General features: G+C 40.3%; 1 protein-coding gene across 1 annotated transcript in view; it reads right to left on the bottom strand.

Moving 5' to 3' along the window:
* The window catches only part of agbl4 (AGBL carboxypeptidase 4), a 366,689-nt gene that overhangs the window by 162,072 nt on the left and 183,484 nt on the right, over window positions 1-21,133 (bottom strand). Inside the window, exon 5 of the mRNA XM_053625311.1 lies at window positions 290-506. Coding sequence (XP_053481286.1) covers window positions 290-506 — 217 coding nt within the window. The remainder of the gene's footprint in view (window positions 1-289; window positions 507-21,133) is intronic.

Genomic DNA, 21,133 nt, shown 5'->3' with positions numbered 1-21,133 from the left:
TACAAAGTTGAGCTGAACTTTGTCAAAAGGGTAGTGGTAGTCATAATCGAATCTAGTAAGATACACAGCTAAATAACTCTGAGAAAAATGGCTAGCACAATTAGCTAACAGTCCTTAGAACTGTACAAGTTCATGTCAATTGCTATCTATAAAGTAATGAAATAATACTTTCATATCTTTGAATAACATTTGGGAAATTGGTGATGTCTATTTGATCTGAAATAGGTTTGTGGTTAAATTAAGACATGGGGAGAAATGAGCACATGCCCACACAAACACACACACTCACCACGCTGAGACCCAGCTGCTCTCTCTTTAGGTAGTCTAGGTTTCTTTGCTCAAGGCTAGACAGATAGTGCTGTAGGCGAGAGTAGGTGTAGGGGTAACAGTAGGCAAACTGGTACACGTCATCCTCGCGGTCGAAACAGAAGGCGAAGGACATCACATAGTTCCGCCGATGGTCCGGGCACCGGTAATAATACACATTCTTGGCTGGCAGTCTTTGCCTAAAACACAGGAAGGAAGGAAGGAAAAAGAGAAGGTCATGATATTATTTAAGAATGCTGCTTTGTAGTGAAATCTGGAGCAAAGATGGAAAATCTTCAGTAAATCTTAACAACAGCCCTAAAGGTGTGAGGTAGAAGGTTTGCAGTGTAAGCGATGAAAAAAGGAAAAAGCCATGATGCTTTTGGCCTCGATGTGTATTACCTATTTAACAATTCTGCCAAGTGAGAGTCCATGGAGACTTCTCACAACATGCAGTAATTTCCATATCACTTATGCTACACTACTCCAGGGTACAGCCATTTACTCAGAACCATCAGGAAGCTTTTGTGTACTAGCTTTTTTTCTTTTCTGGAGGCTTCAAACTCTCAATTTGCCATTCTCAGGTCCCCTTGTTGTCCACTTTGAGACCAGTGCAAGATGTACTAGTGACTGATGCTGTGCATGGGGGAAAAACTGAAGCATTGTGCGCACATTAATGTTCTCGGGAGATAAAAAGGCGCGATTTGATCAGCCATTTTTCTTCTGCTGCCCCGGGATCATCTCTAGTAAAAATGGCCACCAGAAAAGAAATGTAGAGAAAGGAGAAAACAATCCAGAGAGCTGCAGGAGCCATCAGTGAGACACATGACACTAGTGCATCCCCTACAGACTCTCATCTTACTCAGGGTATTACGTCCTTCTCTTTATCTTCCTTTCCATCTCTTTGTCTGCCTCGTGCCCCCTCGTTAAACCATTCTTCGTTTTTTTTCTTCAAGTTGACTTCAACCCTCAATTTCAAATCAGCTTGGTGAACACAACGAACAATACAGTAAAGATCAAACCATGAACAACGCAGCACTACCACTGGCTATCAGAAATGTCTGCTGATTAAATCTTGTGTCGCGTTCTAATTAGCGGGGTGTGGATGAGCGAGGGAAAGGCGTAGCTCGTTCTACAGCACTACATGATGAGAAACCGCCGAGAGAAAATGGAGGCTGGCTCGGACATTAAGGGACACGCCGAATACAGACAATCAGCAGAGAGACAGAGAGCTAGAGGGAGGCAAAAAGACAGAGAAAGACAGGCGATGAAGGACAAACAAAGAACACAAGCTGCGGAAAAGGAAGGGCGGGAGAAAGGGAAGAGAGTGGAAGATAAGAAAAGAATGATCAGAGGATGGGATAAAATGAGTCCGAGAACACTGAGAATCCAGGTGAGAGAAGGAGAAGGATCAGACAGAGATTGCACTTATGTCTGATAGCGTAGTGGCTACTGGACAGCTGACTGATAAGGACGAGAAACAACTCTCTCAAATCGGCCTCGGCTAAACCAGGCGTCCCGTTATCTATCCAACACCACGATTTAGAGCCACTATAAAGCAATAAGAAGCAGCCACACATACGAGCCAACAGGCATCAAAGAGACAGTTACACAAACACTCAGTAAACACATACTCACACAGACTAAACAAGTATGCCAACAAATTCCCTGATGTCTTTGCTGCTTCAACAAAGTGAACAGCAGAAATTGAAATTAAACCAAATTAGCCTGGCTCTGTAGGCCAGAAGGAAGAAAAGACAGAGTGAAGAAAAGAGGCCAGTCGATAGTGGAGGAATGAAATCTCACGAGTCTGTGTCTCAGCAGAATACTAATACTGTAAAAGTGCCTTTTTCAGTATGGTCACTGCCATTGTTCAGAACACACACATACTAAAACACACACACACACACACACACACACACACACACACACACACACACACAGTATGGCAGAGGTGACAGAGGTCATGTCAGTACTGGGATCTGGCCTACATTTGCAATAGGTTCATGACTGCATGTCTATTTCCAATGCACTCCGAGCAACTGTTCACACAAACCCTCACGTTCTATGCACATCCTAACACATCGCTCTTCCTATACAGTGTTAATGATAACACCATGACACCTGACTTTTTTTTTGTTTTTTTAGGTTTAGACACTCTCCTGGCTTCTCTTCAGTGTTTGACCTTGTTGGCTACTGAGCAAGTCCTAGCTATTGATTTTAATTACCCAGTGGGAATGTACTGCCTGACTTCCCTGCTTTGCTGCACTACTATTGGCTAAAGAAAATAGCTTTGTATGTTCCTCCAGAGAGAGAGGGGTGGGGGAGGAGGGAGAAAGAGAGAGCGAGAGAGAGAGAGAGAGAAAGAGAGAGATTCAGGCAGAGACAGAGAGACAGAGCGAGAGAGCTTGAAGCATCTCTAAACGGTCGAACAGTTTTTTGTCTTCTCTTCTCTGTATCTCTCTCTCCCTCTCCCTTTGCCCTGCTGTGGCCGATGGCAGTTTGTTTTATCTAAATGATGGTGGCCCGTGGCTTGGTGTGCTCCCGGATTTGGTACAGTGCCCTCGTTCCCAAAAAGATTTATCTTTATGTCAGAGGGGAAAAAAACAACACCCCCTGGACAATAAATAATGTGCACACTAGGGCCTGGCTGGTGTATCACACGGCCGATAAAAACAACCGATATTAAAGTTCCAGTGACTTATCCCTATCGACAGAATGTCTATTGCAATCATTTTGGAAAAGCATATTGATGAATGCAACTCTGTTTTGCTTAGATGCTTATAGCAACCACAAAATCAATCATTTTACTTCCCATGAGTGAGGTCTGTCATGACATGCTACATGTGTGTAAGAACTGTGTGTTTCATTTCTGCATTCGGACTGCGGATGCGCCAGCGTTCACAAATCACTGAGACATTAAAACATGAATGATATGCAACTTAAGGCCAGTTTTGCACAGATCATTAATTCAGAATTATTAAGACACTAAATGCATATCTAGAATAGTCCACTTAAAAATAAATAAATAAATAAATAAATACAAAGGATAGATTTTATTACTTACATTATGCATAAAATTATTGACATGTTTTAGGTTAATTAAAAGTGGATAGAGGTTTATTGAGCCAGAGGACAAAACGATCCTGTATTAGTAATTCAGTGTCAGTGGTCATTTGAAAATTTGTACGCATGTGTCGTATGCTAGCTCGAGATAAATCAAAATCCCACCATTATCTCATCAGTGCTAAAACGCATCAAAGTCATGGCATGAGGAGGGATTTTATTTTGTAGCCTTGCATAGCTACAGCATTAGCTCCTACTGTCCAATCTCTCAGTGTTTCACATGTACCTGGTCGCTCCTGCTTTCATACAAAAAAATTCCAGCAGCTCTGCATGAAGCTACGAGAAGGAGGAAGTAGAGCGCGACAGATTCACGCAAGAGCCGACGGATGGCACGGTTACCAAGCAACGTGGTTGGCTTTTTTGCCGTCTGGCCTGCGATGGCATTTTCAAAATCTGTACTGGAGGAGTTCCGTTATTGTTCTCAGTGTCCAAACTCCCGCGTCTCCTCTGGAGTATTTGAACTGCTGGTGTTATTTGCGGTATTTGAACTAGCAGAACATGTATGGGATCTGAGATTGAAACTAAACAGGTAGCTGCAGAGCAGCAGTAGGAGACTCCACTTCCCAGCAGGGGGCTGGGGAGACCGAGAGAGAAAGAGAGAGAGAAAGCATGTTTACTCCGCACAGTAAATAAGCAGTTTGGTGAAATTTGAAAATGCTAGGGGACCTTGTGAAAATGTCGACTTCAAACAGAAAAAGAGGCCTTTTTTCACACAACAAAATGCCTGTAGAGATTCTGCAGCTACTGTTTAGCTTTTCTCTTCCTCCATCATCAAAGACAAACAAACAATAAAAGGCACCTGATATCCATCCATCTCTCTCTCTTCAGTATTTCTACATAAAATGCACATAAACAAGTTTGTTTCTTTGGCTTTCGTTTTCACAAATATATTTATTAGAGATTTCCTGCAGAAATATGAGTGGGACCCGAAGCCATGGGCGAACAGTACAGTACAGCAACAAGCATCTTCCCCATCAATTACTGTTTAGTCGGTAAAATACATCACTCCACTTGCACATTTACTGCAAGTCCTATAATTCGCTGATTTGTTACTCATCAATGGGGCTGCCTTTTGCTGTGCCACATGCTGCCTATTTAATCTAATTATAATCTAACATATGATTGGACGTCTGCATGTTTGAATGGAGCATGAGACCAGAGGCTTGAAAAAAATAATAGTCTCCCAGATTACTCGCCTCTAAAGCTAATTCGCTGCATTACTGGGTAACACTTCATAGAAAACTTCATCAGAAAACACACTGATGCACATTGCTTCTTGGTTGTAGGTGTTTTCAGCAATCCACAGAAACTCATTCACACGTGAACGAACCTCGCCAGATCACTCCAGATTGCTTGATGCATGGTTACATCAGACTTTATTCACTTTCAACTTTAAGTCTGGTGAAGTCGGTGCAAGAGGGATTTTGACAGATACCAAAAAGCTGATACCTTTTTGACTTACCCTAACTGCCAGTTATTGTATGTCCTGTTCTGTTCACAGATATCAAATGAAAACAAATACAGTCACCAAATACACACTTACTGTGATTGAGCTTCATTTTTGTTTACAGAAGATAGCAATCACTACAGAATATGATTAGGGGTGTTATAATCAGATGATTTAGATCAATATGTTTCTTTTTAAAAAGGACCGAAATGAATCAGTGCAATAACGATAAATTGATTAATTCCGAAAAAGGACAAACAACAAAATTCCAATTTTTAAACTGATCCAAATTTTTTTTACTGTAAATAATTTAGGGTCGTAAGGTGATTTGCCTGTAACTCTGATACTCTAATAGTTAAACTAGGTCTCCTCTACATCATCAGCGTTCGCAGATTAATGGTAGGCCTGCCCCAGATTCTAAGCAAATTTGTTACATATCAAACAATGGCTGCTAAATCGTGCCATATCGTATCATAGAAGATTCAGTGATAGGGTCAAATATCGAATCGTTGCCTCATGAATCCAAATCATATTGCATCATAGCAGATTCAGTGGTATCATCAAATATTGAATCATTTCCTTATGAATGTAAATCACATCCTATTGTCACAGATTTAGTGATATAACAAATATCGAATTGTTGTCTTATGAAGTTTGGAAACTTTTCAGAAAACATTCCTAAGTAATAAATATTTTAAAAAGTACAGGAGGATGGCTCATGTCAAAAAGTCTTTATGAAGTGCATTGCTTTATATTTACATGAAAGTGAAAAAAATAAAAATAATAGTACATTCATGAAGTATCCACCATGAAGTACCTTTTATTAAAGCGTAACTATTATGGCTTTGAAACGTGCCTAATTTTGTTTTAAAGGTCTCGTACAATAGATTTATTTATAGATGCATCCAAGGTCAAAAAACACTTTAACGTGCTCATAATTTAAATTGCAGCATTATCCCCCCCCCGCATTCGTTCTAAACTCCTCCTTTCAGAGAGTATACTCTGCTCTGATTGGTCAGATGTCTCAGTCAAGTACAAGTCATCTTGCCTTTTGGGACATGTATTTACAGGTAAGTATCTATGAAGCTCATATGAAACATTTTGAAGCATCATTTCAATGCAACTTCTGTGTATGGCCTGAGTAGGATCTGACATGAAAGGCACACACCTAAGCAACATTTGTTTGTTGTCCTGCAAGCCACACAAAAAAAGAAGAAATACACTAGCATTACACATTCAATATAATTAGGCAACGGTAGCTAATATCGAACTGAGGAAATCCAATTATATGCCTCTAAATAATGAATATCTTTAACATAATCATGGGTTAGATTAAAATTCATCTTAATCAGTCTACTAAGGATTTATGCCTATGAGTGTGTTATAAAGGAACTATGCAGCTAATCAGGTTCCCCCAAAATAACTCAAGTGTGTGTGTGCATGTATTTTAAACACATAATTTTAACTTGATAATAAAATACATGTTTACTGCTGTGTGAGTGGATGCATATACACACATGCACACATATTTATGGGACATCTGAGTTGCAATCCGTTTCACGCGCACTGGGTCATGCTCAGTATTAGCACTGAGAGGAACGGCATGTCATCAAACGGCTCTCTTAGCTCCTAAATCAACCTCTCATTAGAGAAGGAATCATAAACTCTAACCAGCCAACCAGGGAAGAGAGGGGGGGGGGGGGCAGAGAGAGAGAGAGAGAGAGAGAGAGAGAGAGAGAGAGAGAGAGAGAGAGAAACAGAGAGAGGGAGAGACAGAGAGAGACAGAGTGAGAGAGAGAGAGAGAGAGAGAGAGAGTCTGGTTGGAGAACACTATAAAATCTCATGTTTAAATTTAACAATATACAGAGAATCTGGGGGGAAAAAAACCCTCTCATTTGTCCGTTTTGTCTGTGTGTGTTTATATTTGAGCTGAGATTACAGTCCTCCTGTTCTGGAATAGGGTGAGACGGTGAGTGCATTAATATGCGAGTAGTTGAGGCAGCTTGAGCAACGTAAATTGGACTAATTCTAATACAACTGTACAAAACAAAACAAAACAAAAAACCCACAAGATTTATCATGCCATATGATCTCTTGCTGATTTGTAAGACGTACCATATCAGACATTTTCATTTTTCATAATGATTCTACTGCCTCTTCTGTGACATTTCAGATTCTTGTATTGATATGGTCTACAAAAGTTTTTGTCCCATTAGTACTGCATCAGTTCATCATTGTATTGTTTCCAGAGCTGAAGGCTTTGCACCACTCCATTTCTTGATCCCCCTGCCAAGCCTGGAAAAGTAAGTGCATCTGTATTATCTAATGCTCAATTTTATAAGTAGCTTTTAATTGTTCAAATAATAATATTTATTTCTGCAACAGAGGCTAAGAGAGTTTTTTTTCTTTTTTAATGTCATGTTATTGCCAAGTTGCTGTCTTCTGTAGTGACACATGAAACAGCAAACTACTGCAACACTATAGCAGGAAGGCAACATAAATGATCCATAATACATCAGATCACATACTTAATAAAGAAGCGCATAGAGTAAATATGAAAAACATGGTACACGTGCACTTAACTCCAGCCTACGTACATGCACGGAACATACACTATCCACTCCACATCCACTTTGAAATTCAGGAATGAAATGCCTGTGTGTGTCAGCATGTGAGCGGCTGCAGGAGAGCGATGTTGTGGAGCTGCTTGGTTGCTTGCTGAGATGTGAAACACAGGGAAAGACTTAAGTGTATAGGGAAATATTCTATACAGAGTACAGAGGAGTCAACAATAGGGGACAGTCACTCATTGGAGATCGACACTCATACACGCCTGAAGCTTCAATAATTATATACGCAAAGTGTTATATTGTAACGTCTGATATTATGGGTTATGCTTAAGATCAGCCTAAATGTGAGCAAAAATAATTGTTTTGATTTTTTTTTTCTTTTGGTTACAAAAAGTCACAATAAATTGACGATTATTGATGATTAGGATGGCGTTTTTTTTAACCGCAGGCTTTTGCAATATATAATTCATTATATAACCATTTATAAAAGATATATTGCGCACTCATGACAGACATGCACATGTGAAAGAACACATGCATGCACAGATACGTATGGAGATGAAGGGGGGAAAAATGCTTCTGGTGTATTGTTCTGCAAACGACTGTGTTTTAATCACTCTACTCATTGATCATCTCGCTCAGTTAAAAAGTACTGCAGAGGGGGAAAAAGGCAGAGTGAGTACTTTCTCTGTGTGTATGTGTGTTAGTCTGCATGCCTTGGTTCATGCCTGTTGTGCGTCTGCTCCCTCACTGACCAGCAGATGGCTATAGTCCTTACGTTTCCAGATCTGAGAAGTGATCCACCCTTTAGTGGAGTGTCTCTGATCTTTCAGACTCAAAGCTGAAAGCAGCCCCACCCTGTCTTTGTTTCCACATGGACTCCTTCACCTGATCTTTCCAAACACACGCTTACGTTAGAGAATGGTCTACAGCATCCACGTGTCTCAGGTGGTTAGGACCATCTGTACAATTAGTGTGTGTGTGTGTGTGTGCGTGTGATGCATAGTGCCCCTGAGTGTAAGTGGTATGAGGGCTGCGGCTCCAGCAAGACACCCCCACCTTATCCAGGCAGGAACTTGGTGTGTTTTAGCACCCGCTGTGGCAACCAGAAGCCCCACTGTGCAAAGGGGAGACTGGATAATTATTCTCGAGCAGATGAGCCCCCTGAACCAGCCGGCATGGCGCCAGCCCCCTCACAGGGCACAGGTTATCTTGCGTACACACACACACACACACACACACACACACACACACAAGGATGGTACAGGGGCAGGTGTGAATCGGAGAGAACAGGCGAGTTTTAACAGTCAGACGTGATGTCAGAGAAGTGCCCTCGTGTGAGAGTGTGTGTATGTGTCTTGTCAATAGGTCAGGTGCAGTTCAACAATGTGCCAGCAGGGCGGTGTGACAACCAACTGACATCTATGACCTAAGCGTGTTTACATTTGTACGCAAAGTAGTCATATAAAGCTGGTATAAACACAAGTGGAGACTGAAAAAAGAACTGATTAGCTTTGTTTTGATGTATTAGCTTTAAGCAGGACTTGCTGCAAACAGCTTCACATCACAGCTCTTTACATTTATGGCATTTGGCAGATCCAGAACGACTTACATTTATCTCATTTATACAACTGAGCAGTTGAGGGTTAAGGGCCAAAGCAGTGGAGCTTGGTAGTGCTATGATCTGAACTCACGACCTGCTGATCAGTACTCCAACTGAGCTACCACTTCTCCTTTCTTGCTGCTGCACAGACTAATGTCAAAAGGTGTTGCACTAATGTTACTATACAAAAATACTGCATTTACTCCTATTAAGTAAGGAATAAAACACACTGGGGCATTAATATGGCTTGGCATTTCTTTAAATTGACTCAAATACAGTGATGCAAAGACCCACGTTTGGAAATCCAAAAGCAGAAAATACCAGGGTATCATTTTCAGAGAAGAGGAATGCGATAATAACAGAAAACAAGGTGTTTGTGTAAATGAAGGAAAACAGGGAGTGTTAGAGAGAGAGAGAGAGAGAGAGAGAGAGAGAGAGAGAGAGAGAGAAAACAAGAGGATGTTCCAGAGCAGGTGTACTGGCTCTTCCTTCTTCCCCTCTCTCTCTCTTACATGCTCTCTGGGGACGACAGAGATGTGTTGGCTGATGCATCAGCAGAGTGGGTGGAATGGACCCAAGGAGACAGGCTGGCGCCAGACTGCCTAACAACACTGCACTCTCCCTTACACACCAACACAACTAAATGCACACACACACACACAAAGACCACAATCATATCCACTCCCACCTACCGCAAACCACTACATACAGTACACAGTATGTATGCATGTGAGCACGCACACATACACACACACACATATATATATATATATATATATAAACACACCTTCCTGTATATCGATATCCATTTGTCTCTCTCTCTAGCACAGAGAGATAACACAACACAAACACCAAATGATACACAGCGAGGTTGATAGTCAGTGAACCCTGAATGTTAGTTCTTTAAGTGCAGGCTGTAGGTTTCTCATGGGAACACTGGATCTGCTGCTTTGGCTTAAAGGTGAGAGCAGTTATTTTTAGAGGGTGTTTTTTTTCAGAATTTTTTGGCCTTCTCCTCCCATTCTGACAAATGGCAATAAAATACTTGCTCAAAGACCTCTGGGTGTCTTTAAAAAGGGACAAAAATCTAATTATGGTGATCACCAACATCTAGCCAACAGACAATGGATTTGCCTGTCAGTTCAGAAAATACATGTTCACAGTGACCCAACAGACACCAACAAACTGGTTTAAAAATGGCTGATCTTTTTACCACAATTAAAATTGTACTATTACTAGTGTCTTTACGTCTCGTTCTTTGCCTGAAAAGACAAAGAATGAAACGAAAGAAATGATCGTTGTGGGTGGAGCCTTGGTTGTTGCGACCTGAAAGACAGGATGCTTACTTAAATGGATGCAAAGAACTGCAGACAGAGGATGTGTGCGTTCAAAATTTTACTCGAATTGCCCCCAAAGCAGTTTCAACAACTCTGAGAAAAACATCTTTTAAGGTAGGCTATGTAGTAAGCTAAGACCATTATTAGATCATACATTATGAACAATATTTTAAGTTCTAAACATTTGTTGTGATTTCGCTTCTTACTTCATGGAAGTGAATGGAATATGGAAAATGATACAGTTAGAAGATGATACACAAGAGTAGATGATCCTCACCAGGGGTCAAAATAAACTACTTTATTTAAATAACGCATCGATAAAAAAATTATCCTCTTCTTTCTGATTCATCCAGAAATACAGTGAGGGAAAAAAGTATTTGATCCCCTGCTGATTTTGTACGTTTGCCCACTGACAAAGAAATGATCAGTCTATAATTTTAATGGTAGTTGTATTTGAACAGTGAGAGACAGAATAACAACAAAAAAATCCAGAAAAATGCATGTCAAAAATTTTATAAATTAATTTGCATTTTAATGAGGGAAAAAAGTATTTGACCCCCTCTCAATCAGAAAGATTTCTGGCTCCCAGGTGTCTTTTATACAGGTAACGAGCTGAGATTAGGAGCACACTCTTAAAGGGAGTGCTCCTAATATCAGTTTGTTACCTGTATAAAAGACACCTGTCCACAGAAGCAATCAATCAGTCATATTCCAAACTCTCCACCATGGCCAAGACCAAAGAGCTCTCCAAGGATGTCAGGGACAAGATTGTAGACCTACACAAGTCTGGAATGGGCTACAAGACCATTGCCAAGCAGCTTGGTGAGAAGGGGACAACAGTTGGTGCGATTATTCGCAAATGGAAGAAGCACAAAAGAACTGTCAATCTCCCTCGGCCTGGGGCTCCATGCAAGATCTCACCTCGTGGAGTTGCATTGATCATGAGAACAGTGAGGAATCAGCCCAGAACTACACGGGAGGATCTTGTCAATGATCTCAAGGCAGCTGGGACCATAGTCACCAAGAAAACAATTGGTAACACACTACGCCGTGAAGGACTGAAATCCTGCAGCGCGCGCAAGGTCCGCTGCTCAAGAAAACACATATACATCCCCGTCTGAAGTTTGCCAATGAACATCTGAATGATTCTGAGGACAACTGGGTGAAAGCGTTGAGGTCAGATGAGACCAAAATGGAGCTCTTTGGCATCAACTCAACTCGCCGTGTTTGGAGGAGGAGGAATGCTGCCTATGACCCCTGGAACACCATCCCCACCGTCAAACATGGAGGTGGAAACATTATGCTTTGGGGTTTTTTTTCTGCTAAGGGGACAGGACAACTTCACCGCATCAAAGGGACGATGGACGGGGCCATGTACCGTCAAATCTTGGGTGAAAACCTCCTTCCCTCAGACAGGGCATTGAAAATGGGTCGTGGATGGATATTCCAGCATGACAATGACCCAAAACACATGGCCAAGGCAACAAAGGAGTGGCTCAAGAAGAAGCACATTAAGGTCCTGGAGTGACCTAGGCAGTCTCCAGACCTTAATCCCATAGAAAATCTGTGGAGAGAGCTGAAGGTTCGAGTTGCCAAACGTCAGCCTCGAAACCTTAATGATTTGGAGAAGATCTGCAAAGAGGAGTGGGACAAAATCCCTCCTGAGATGTGTGCAAACCTGGTGGCCAACTACAAGAAACGTCTGACCTCTGTGATTGCCAACAAGGGTTTTTAAACCAAGTACTAAGTCATGTTTTGCAGAGGGGTCAAATACTTATTTCCCTCATTAAAATGCAAATCAATTTATAACATTTTTGATGTGCGTTTTTCTGGATTTTTTTGTTGTTATTCTGTCTCTCACTGTTCAAATAAATCTACCATTAAAGTTATAGACTGATCATTTCTTTGTCAGTGGGTAAACATACAAAATCAGCAGGGGATCAAATACTTTTTTCCCTCACTGTATGCCATTTTACCCACAACAACCATTTAGCACGCCTAGCACCTAGCGCACGGGCTTTCATTTCTATAGAGTTTTCAGGGACGCTTGCCTCATCGTCATGGCACCGGTTCATGCCCAGGTTAGATTACATGAGAATTTGTTGGAAAATCTTACCACACTGCTCAGATGGTCCATGACCGGCAAATGCTGATTGAACATGTTCAGCTGACCTGACAAAACCCAACGAATGTGTCTGTTGGTGTTGGTTGGCGTCTGTCAGTGCGGTGTGAACTAGGCTTTACATTAACATTCAGAATATTTAGGGCATGGTTTTGCAGGAAACACTGAATGGATATCTACATTTGACCAAAATCATTGACTATATCTTTAATAAAGAGATGGTGCTGCTGCTCAGAGTTTAAAGCTAGCCAATAATCGGGCTCTTCTAACATTCTATGCTAATCCAAATCACTCTGTCACTCACCAAATGAAGAAATCAAAGCATAAACATAGCAAAGTTCTTCGCTACAATGAGGGAAAATAAATATTTGGACACCTTTGTTTTTGTGATTTAATATGCTTCCAGTGGTTGAAATGAATATGCACATAATGCCTTTTGGTTTTGTACATATAAATATGAACAAAAAGTATACATTCATGCATTTAAGCATCCATCCGTCCATTTTCTGTACCACTTTGACTACAGAGGGTCACAGGGGAACCTGGAGCCTATCCCAGCGAACACCCTGGACGGGGTGCCAACGCATTGCAAGGTACATTCGCACATACATTCACACACTATGGACAATTTGGACATGCCAATCAGCCTACAACAAGTGTCTTTGAACTGGGGGAGGAAATTGGAGTACCTGGAGGAAACCCCCAAAGCATGGGGAGAACATGGAAAGTCCACGCACACAGGGCGAAGGCAAGAACCCCAGAGGTCCATTTAAGCATAAATAAAGATACGGTGCTGTGAAAAAGTATTTGTATTTGTAAAAGTATCTGATTTCTTCTGTTTTTGTGTATATTATGGTAATCAGTGATAACGAGTCTTAATATCTCATACTAAATAGTTTTAGATCTGCAAACAAAATACAACATAAAACAAAGGCAGCCTGAGTAAACACACAATACAGTTTTTTAAATTGAAGCAAAAAAAAAAAGTCATCCAACACCTATCACACATATGAAAAACTAATTGCCAACTTTAGAAGCAATAGCTGCAACCAAACGCTTCTGACAAATGGAGATCAGTCTTTCATTTACTTCTAGAACGAGGACTTACTCCTATGCTTTGGATCATTGTCTTGCTGCATAATCCATTTGGATCATCTAGTTGCACTTGAGTTTCAACTTACGGACTGAAGACCGGAAATTTTGTTTTAGGATTTTCTGGTAGAGAGCAGAATTCATGTTTCCCTTATTATTGTAAGTTGCCCAGGCCGTGAAGCAGCAAAGTATCCGCACACCATCACACTTCCACCACCAGGCTTGACCGTAGTTATAATGTTTTTCAGAGCCTTTGAAATAGCTTTGTAACCCTTCCCAGACTGATGTATTTCAGTCACCTTCTTCCTCATCCTTTCTGGAATTTCTTTCACTTTGGCAGGGTGTGTTACTGGGTAAGACCTTTCAACCAACTTCATGCTGTTGAAAAAGTTCAATTTAAGTGTTGATTTGATTGAACGGGGTTTGCAGTAATCAGGCCTGGTTGTGTCTAGTCCAGCTGAACCCCATTATGAATAAGTTTCATAGATTTGGGGAATTAGTAACTATTGTGGCAAATTTTCACACAGACCCAGTCGGTATTGGATCACTTTTTTGCTTCAATAAATATCATTTAAAAACTGTATTTTGTGTTTACTCATCAGTTTGCCTTTGTTTTATCTTAGATTTTGTTTTAATTTCTGAAACAATATAGTATGAGATATACACAAAAACAGAAGAAATCAGCACCATTGATAGAGAAAAGTATTTAGACAACACAAATGAACAACATTAGTACTTTGCTTCATTGTTTTTGCGACATCGTGGTTCACTTTTTGTCCATTCCTCTTGGCAAATCATGCTTAATTCTCCAGGGTTATAAAGGTCACAGTGATGGACTCGCAATTTCAAAATCCTCCATAAATATAGGCAGCAGATAGGCTGGGCCATGCAAGCACCTTCCCCTTAGGTTTTAGAAACCTGTCTTGAGTTATTTTGGCTATATTTTTGAGCTCGTTGTCTTGTTGAAAAGTCTGTCTTCTCCCCAGATGCAATTTCTTGGCTGATGAGATTAAATTCTCCTCTAATATGTCCCGGTACATCGCTCTATTCATGCTTCCTTCAATAGTGTGTAATGCACCAGTACCATTTGCAAAGAAACAGCCCCATATCATGATGTTATCACATCCGTACTTCACTGTGTGTATGGTGTTTTGGGATCATACACCCAACCCTTATTTCTCCAAATAAGATGAACTGAGTTATTACCACAGAGGTTTTTTTTTTTTTTTTGACTATTTTTGTTTGCTTTTATTTTTTTCTCTTCCAAATGAATCTCTGTGAGATTTTTAGCAGAGGATTTTGCATGAGGTGCAGTTCATTGCTTATTGTTCTCTGTGTAACTGTTGCTGCTGCTTTCTGGTTGTCCTGCAACTCTTTTTGTGAAATCCATTGCCATTGTGAAATCTTGTGTGACGCACTCATCCAGGGAATTTAGTTCTTCCATGAACTTTCCACCTGTATATTAATTCTCAAACCAATTGTACTGACAGGGAAGTTTAAAGTCCCCCTCAAGTTCCTTGAAACGGGCAGCATTATTTGATGTGTTGACAAAGTTAGGGTGACACCTATTGAGTGGCTCCTCCCCTTCTTTAAATAACCAATAGCATTTAGCTTACATCACAGCTTGGGCTAAGCTGTACTTGACAGTTAGTAAAATGGATTTTTATAATGTTGGGGGCGGGACACTACAGATTCGAGAGAGCATTTGATTCGACCGTCATCAAAATTGTAACTCTGTATTGGTGGTAGAGAGAGACTGTAAATTTTGAATGAATATGTCTTCTAAATACAAATTTTGGAATTGTTTTGGAGCACACTAGCTTATAGACAACCTTAAGGCTAACATATTCATACTAAAAACCACAAAACTTTTTTTGATTTCATCATTTTGATTTTATGGGGATCTTTGCTATGGCTCTGTAACTTTTCCCATTCAAGTGTTGTTTAATAATGTTATCCCAGAGAATTCACTTTCAATTCAATTTTATTTGTATAGAGCTGTTAACAATGGACATTGTCTCAAAGCAGCTTTACAGAAACACAAACACAGGATACAGATTTTAAGTGTGTGAATTTATCCCTATTGAGCAAGCTGGTGGTGATGGTGGCAAGGAAAAACTCCCTAAGAAGATATGAGGAAGAAACCCTGAGAGGAACCGGACTCGGAAGGAAACCCGTCCTCATCTGGGTAACAACGGATAGTGTGAAAGTAAAGGGAAGTATGGTTTTTCCCATAATGAACTTTAGGAAGCTCCTTCACCTTCACCATGATTGCGTGAGATCTTCCCAGACGATGTCAACGTCTTTTATAACGACACTTCTTGTGCAATTTGCACAAGGACATTTTTCCAGCATTTAGTATATCTAGAACTTTATTTTGATTTATTTTTATGTAACTTTTACATTATATTATATATATTTTTTATATAGGGTCCCAATATGTTTCTCTGTCAATATAAATTTTTTAACATATATTTGGTAATGCGTATGAATACATTTTTTTGTTGTTGACCATATTTATAAGTACAAAGTCAAAATACATTGTGTACATGTGAAGTGGATAGTTGCACTGGAAGTATATTAAATAACAAAAACAAAAGTGTCTGAATACTTACCTCCTCTCAGTGTATATGTCATTTAGAATGTAATTAATTTCAGATTTAACAGAAAAAATACTAGCAGTGAATACATATATATTTGCGGGGAACAATGGTGTTTAAGGCATCACTGTGACTAGCAACACTGAAGAAGTCTAATATAAAAAGGGAGCAGCAGGGATGATGTCAGCCATGTTTTTTTTTCTGTTCTATCCGAGTCTAAGTGACTCATTCATGACCATACCACTCTCCTCTAATTCCGTCTCTAAGGAAGTGATGTCAGTGAGAGCATAATGCGGTGTAGAGGTCAGAAGGTAGCGAAGTCACAAAGATAGAGCATGTGGTCTGTGGGTGTGAGCTTCCTTCTATCTGAGAAGAAAAAGACTCAATACACGTCTACAAAATTAACAGATTCCTCTTGAAGAAGCTCAAATCAAGCTATTGGTCAGTGTTAGTGGCACAAATGCTGCTGCTGAACCAAATCTAAAATTAAACTGATGGCAAAATTCTGAACGTTTCCTACAATTGTGTGTATACGATGCATCACAGAATTGTACGTGTTTGTGTATAAACCTGTTACATATTGAACTATCTTTTCCAAGCCTTTAGGCAAGTTTTGTTTGCATCTGGTAGGGTGTGGTAGTCTCTCTCTCTCTCTCTCTCTCTCTCTCTTTCTGGTAAACCATCTGTCCCTTGAGGGCATCCCTGCCTGGTGCAGCTTCCCAACCTGTCTGACCAAATACCCTCCGGCACCAGAGCCAGCTGCAGGTTTACACTCCCCTCAACCTCACTGTCTCTCTCACCTCCTCTCTCTATGTGTGATTGCTTGGTGCCTGTAGCCAGACTGGTGTCTCCAGATGCCCATTGGGGCAAGTGTGTATATGTGAAGTAGGGGTGAGAGAGGGGTGAAGGGGTGCTTCGTCTCCCAGACAGCAGATGCTGCCAATTAACTTCCCGGCCACAGGCTCGCAGAGGGACTGGGGAGAGCTGGGGGTGGCTGGGGGTATTGGAGAGCAGGAATGGCACTTATTGAGGTTGACTGCAGTCAGCAGGTCCTGGAAAGACAGACAGCTCTCTCTTTCCCTCTCTCGATCCCTCTCTCAAAGCACCTTTTGTTAATACAGAGCCTCTGCAAAAACACATCTCAATTACACCCTGGAAGACAATAGCCTGGCCAACCTGCCACTCACTGTTACATCGTACAGACACAGTTAAAGTTTACTTGCTCAGTGAAACACCCTCAAATTTTGTTCAATACAAAAGTACAAATGATACCAGTACTTATTTTGAAGTGTGGTGAAGACCTCTGGGTCACATATATATATATAACGAAAAACAAACGCAAATGCAACAACACCGATTGCTGCAATTATCATGGTAAAATATTACAGGTGTACATACTTCACACGTCATGTAAACATGATGTACCTGATGTACTATGCTGTTTAGTACAGGCCACACTGTACATAAAAGAAACACAGAGTGTTAAGTTTGAAACTGCCATACTGACCTAAACGCATAGTTTATGAACCATGCATAAACACCCACATAGAAATGGAAAGTGCAACAATTTGGGCAATTAGTGATGACCAGTTTTGTGTGATTCTATCCCTCTCCCAAAATCTGTTGAAAATTATGGCTTTGTGTTGCTTAGAAACAGATCATTGAAACAGAATAAACGATGTTGGCAGGTGTTGAATACTTTGAAACTGTCAATTCATTTTTTAAGCGATTTTCCTAGCTATAATTTTATTCCTGAAAAATGTTGTAAAAGGCCATTGTAGGACCTTGGTTAAAGAGATACTCAGGAAAACTGTGGTTTAATACCACTAGTTCACTGGGATACTTTTACCACATATATCTGGCAACCCTGTTCACAGCACATAGATCACTAATACACACACAAACACACACACATCAATTTCCTCACATCTAACAAAGTAATTCAATGCACTAAACTTGACAGTGCTATTTTTCTGAATGTTATGTGCAGTTCAGAGATACTGAAGCTTATTCTCTACACATTTTGTTCAAGAGGGTAAAACCAACTGCACATCAGCTCTATTAATCCCTTGCATACCATGTACTCCTTCTGCCTTAATAAAGTTAACGTCGGAATACAGACATACCAGATTGAATCCTTAATTAATGTTTCTTCTTTACTCTCTTGTTCTGTAACCAGTTCATATTGAAACATTTCTGCATATCACCTGTTGCCAAAACCAAGTAGAACATATCACTTCGTTTCAAACGGCACTAATTAGAACACAAACAGATAAAAATGCAAACTTTAAAGATTCCTGGCAGCTCTCTCACGGGGCGTGCTCCGATTGAGATTTCGTTTAGAGCAAAGCAGCAGGAGGAGGATGTTCTTGTTGTGTGCTCTTTAATTTCCGTTGGCGAGATTAAAATGGTGCCTCTCTCTCATCCCTCTATCAGAGAAGTGACAGATGACTGCTCACAGGGGAGATAGGCAACTTTCACTGTGGACTGAGCAAGGGAGAGAGAAAAAATGAGAGGAAGTGATAATCATAGCATTATGCAGCTAAGGTAAATTATTCAAGGTGCCAGAGTTTCAGAAAGCTATTTACACCTACAGCATCTCCATATGTAGACTGGCGCTGGCTTCCCCACCACGTTACGCACATATGTGTATGTGACTGATGGCTGCTGACTGTGTATCAAACACACTGACAGTAAAGCACTCACACTCCCTGCAGGCAACTACGTCATGTTTGCAATGTGAACACGGCTGGAGGTGTTGGAATCACAACCATATGGACAAAGACTTCAAGTAGTATGCTAATCAAATACTAGAAAACCCATGGAACATAAACACTCTTCTGCAGTGGCACATTAAAATAAAATAAATAAATAAAGCTTATCGTGTAGCGCTCAGAACAAATGTAATTAGAGCAAATCTGTTTAATGATGTATTCCCTAATGGTATTATTTAATTCTTCTTCTTGTGTTTCAGACTGGATCATATTTGTTTAATATATATATATATATATATATATATATATATATAAAATACTTTCAACATTTTGCTTATAAAATGTATAAACTTAATATTTCACCCAACAGCAACACAATTGGTCATGCAAATAAAAAAAACCCAACCTTAACTGCAAATCAGTAGCATTGTTTAGCCTTTTACAGCATTCTCATTAACCATACATCTCGTTATCCTTCATCTTCAGAAGTGGTGCACACAAACACAAGTATTAATAATACACTCTGACTTTCTCCCGTTCTGGCAAAACAAACAACAAAAGAGCTTGATTGATAGTTAACCATCCTTGTCATTTAACATCCCTGTGAAACTGAGCCTCATTATTAAAAGCACATGCAACCATTTTTATTTAATACATAGCCACACCCCCTCGGTCAATCCCATCCGCCACAATCAGTCACCGTCTCAAAGAAGCAGCGATTTCAAATAATCAATCCAAACTGGACAGAAATAACAATGATCTCGTCCAATATGGGGCGAGAAGTGTGGCTCTGACACACACGAAAAGCAATATGCACACCGTTCCTACTCTATCCTAATGGAGGAAACAGAGGAGACTGAGTGACCTTTTGCGTTCTCTATTTGCATGTTCATTGCAGTCTGAAACGCAAAAAAATTATTTAGGATATTTGACATCAGTCCAAATAGGAATCTAAACAGGATCAATGTAGTGTGCATAAAGATAAGTGAAAAAAAATTGCCTCGAGAATCAGCATGGCCTATATTCATTATGAACAAGGCACATTTCTGCACAAAGATGTAAGGTCCGTTCTCATTCCTTCGCGTTCCACCTGTGGCCAGACGTGATTCGGCTCTGAACGATATGAAATGACGAAGCTATTTGTTCCTCTTCCACACTCGGCTGCTCTGCCTCTGTCTGAAGCGCACGCTCTACGCTGGCAGGAAATCGCATTCAGCCCGGCACAGAGATAACACATAATGCAAAAAAAAAAAAAAACGCCTCTCCGCCTGGCCGTGTCCTCTACCGTGTTATCCCTTCATCCTGACACTCTCTCGCTTTGTGCCCCCACCCACCCACATCTCTCATTTCCTCTCTGGAACAAAGGAACAGGACCTGCAAAAATGAATAATGAAAGATTGGCATCCATGTTTTATGAAGTTGCCGCTGAATTATTTTGAAGGTGAGGGAGGATTAATGAAAATATCACTTATTTATTTGTGTCTAGAGGAGACGGAGAGACTGATACTGTGAGTAAGTGTATTCAGAGGTGGACTTCAGGCTACGGCAGCCACGTGTGGCCTTTCCAATGCCGTATGAAGTGTTTTATTCAGGTGGCTATATAATGGCCTCTTGCATGCTTCACATACATCAAGCAAGAGTAAAGAAAAAAAATTGTTTTATGTTCATATGAATAATGTCCATCTTGTAAGAAGATAATAAAACATGATCAGAAGTGAAAAATTGTGGAACAGTCTCAAATATTAGAGAAATCTGCTCTTAAATACATCAGCTCTCTCTTTCTCTCTCTCACACACAGGGAATGTGCCTTGTAAGATAAAACAAAATAAAAACTAGATAGGTAAAGTTCGTCACAACAAACTTTGATGCAGATTGACAAAGCCAGTCTGAAAGTTTAAAAATGTTATTAGTTTGAAATCTGAAGGTAATGTGTTGATTCTGAAGGAACTGGCTGGATAGCTAGGGTGCCAATACTTCCAGAGTTGAATAGATAGATAGATAGATGGATAGATAGATAGACAGATAGATAGATGAAGTGAAAGTCTCTGTTACATGTACATTGATAAAGTGAGAGGGAGAGAAGAGAGGATTTAGGCTGTGTGTAACACAGGTCTATCAGTGTAACACAGGTCTCTATCAGTGTAACACAGGTCTGTCTCAGTGCTACACAGGTCTATATGATTGTAATACAGGTCTCTATTAGTGTAACATATGT

This window comes from Ictalurus furcatus, chromosome 5, assembly GCF_023375685.1.
Source record: "Ictalurus furcatus strain D&B chromosome 5, Billie_1.0, whole genome shotgun sequence".
Lineage (NCBI taxonomy): Eukaryota > Metazoa > Chordata > Actinopteri > Siluriformes > Ictaluridae > Ictalurus > Ictalurus furcatus.
This window is presented reverse-complemented; position numbering and strand designations above follow the sequence as displayed.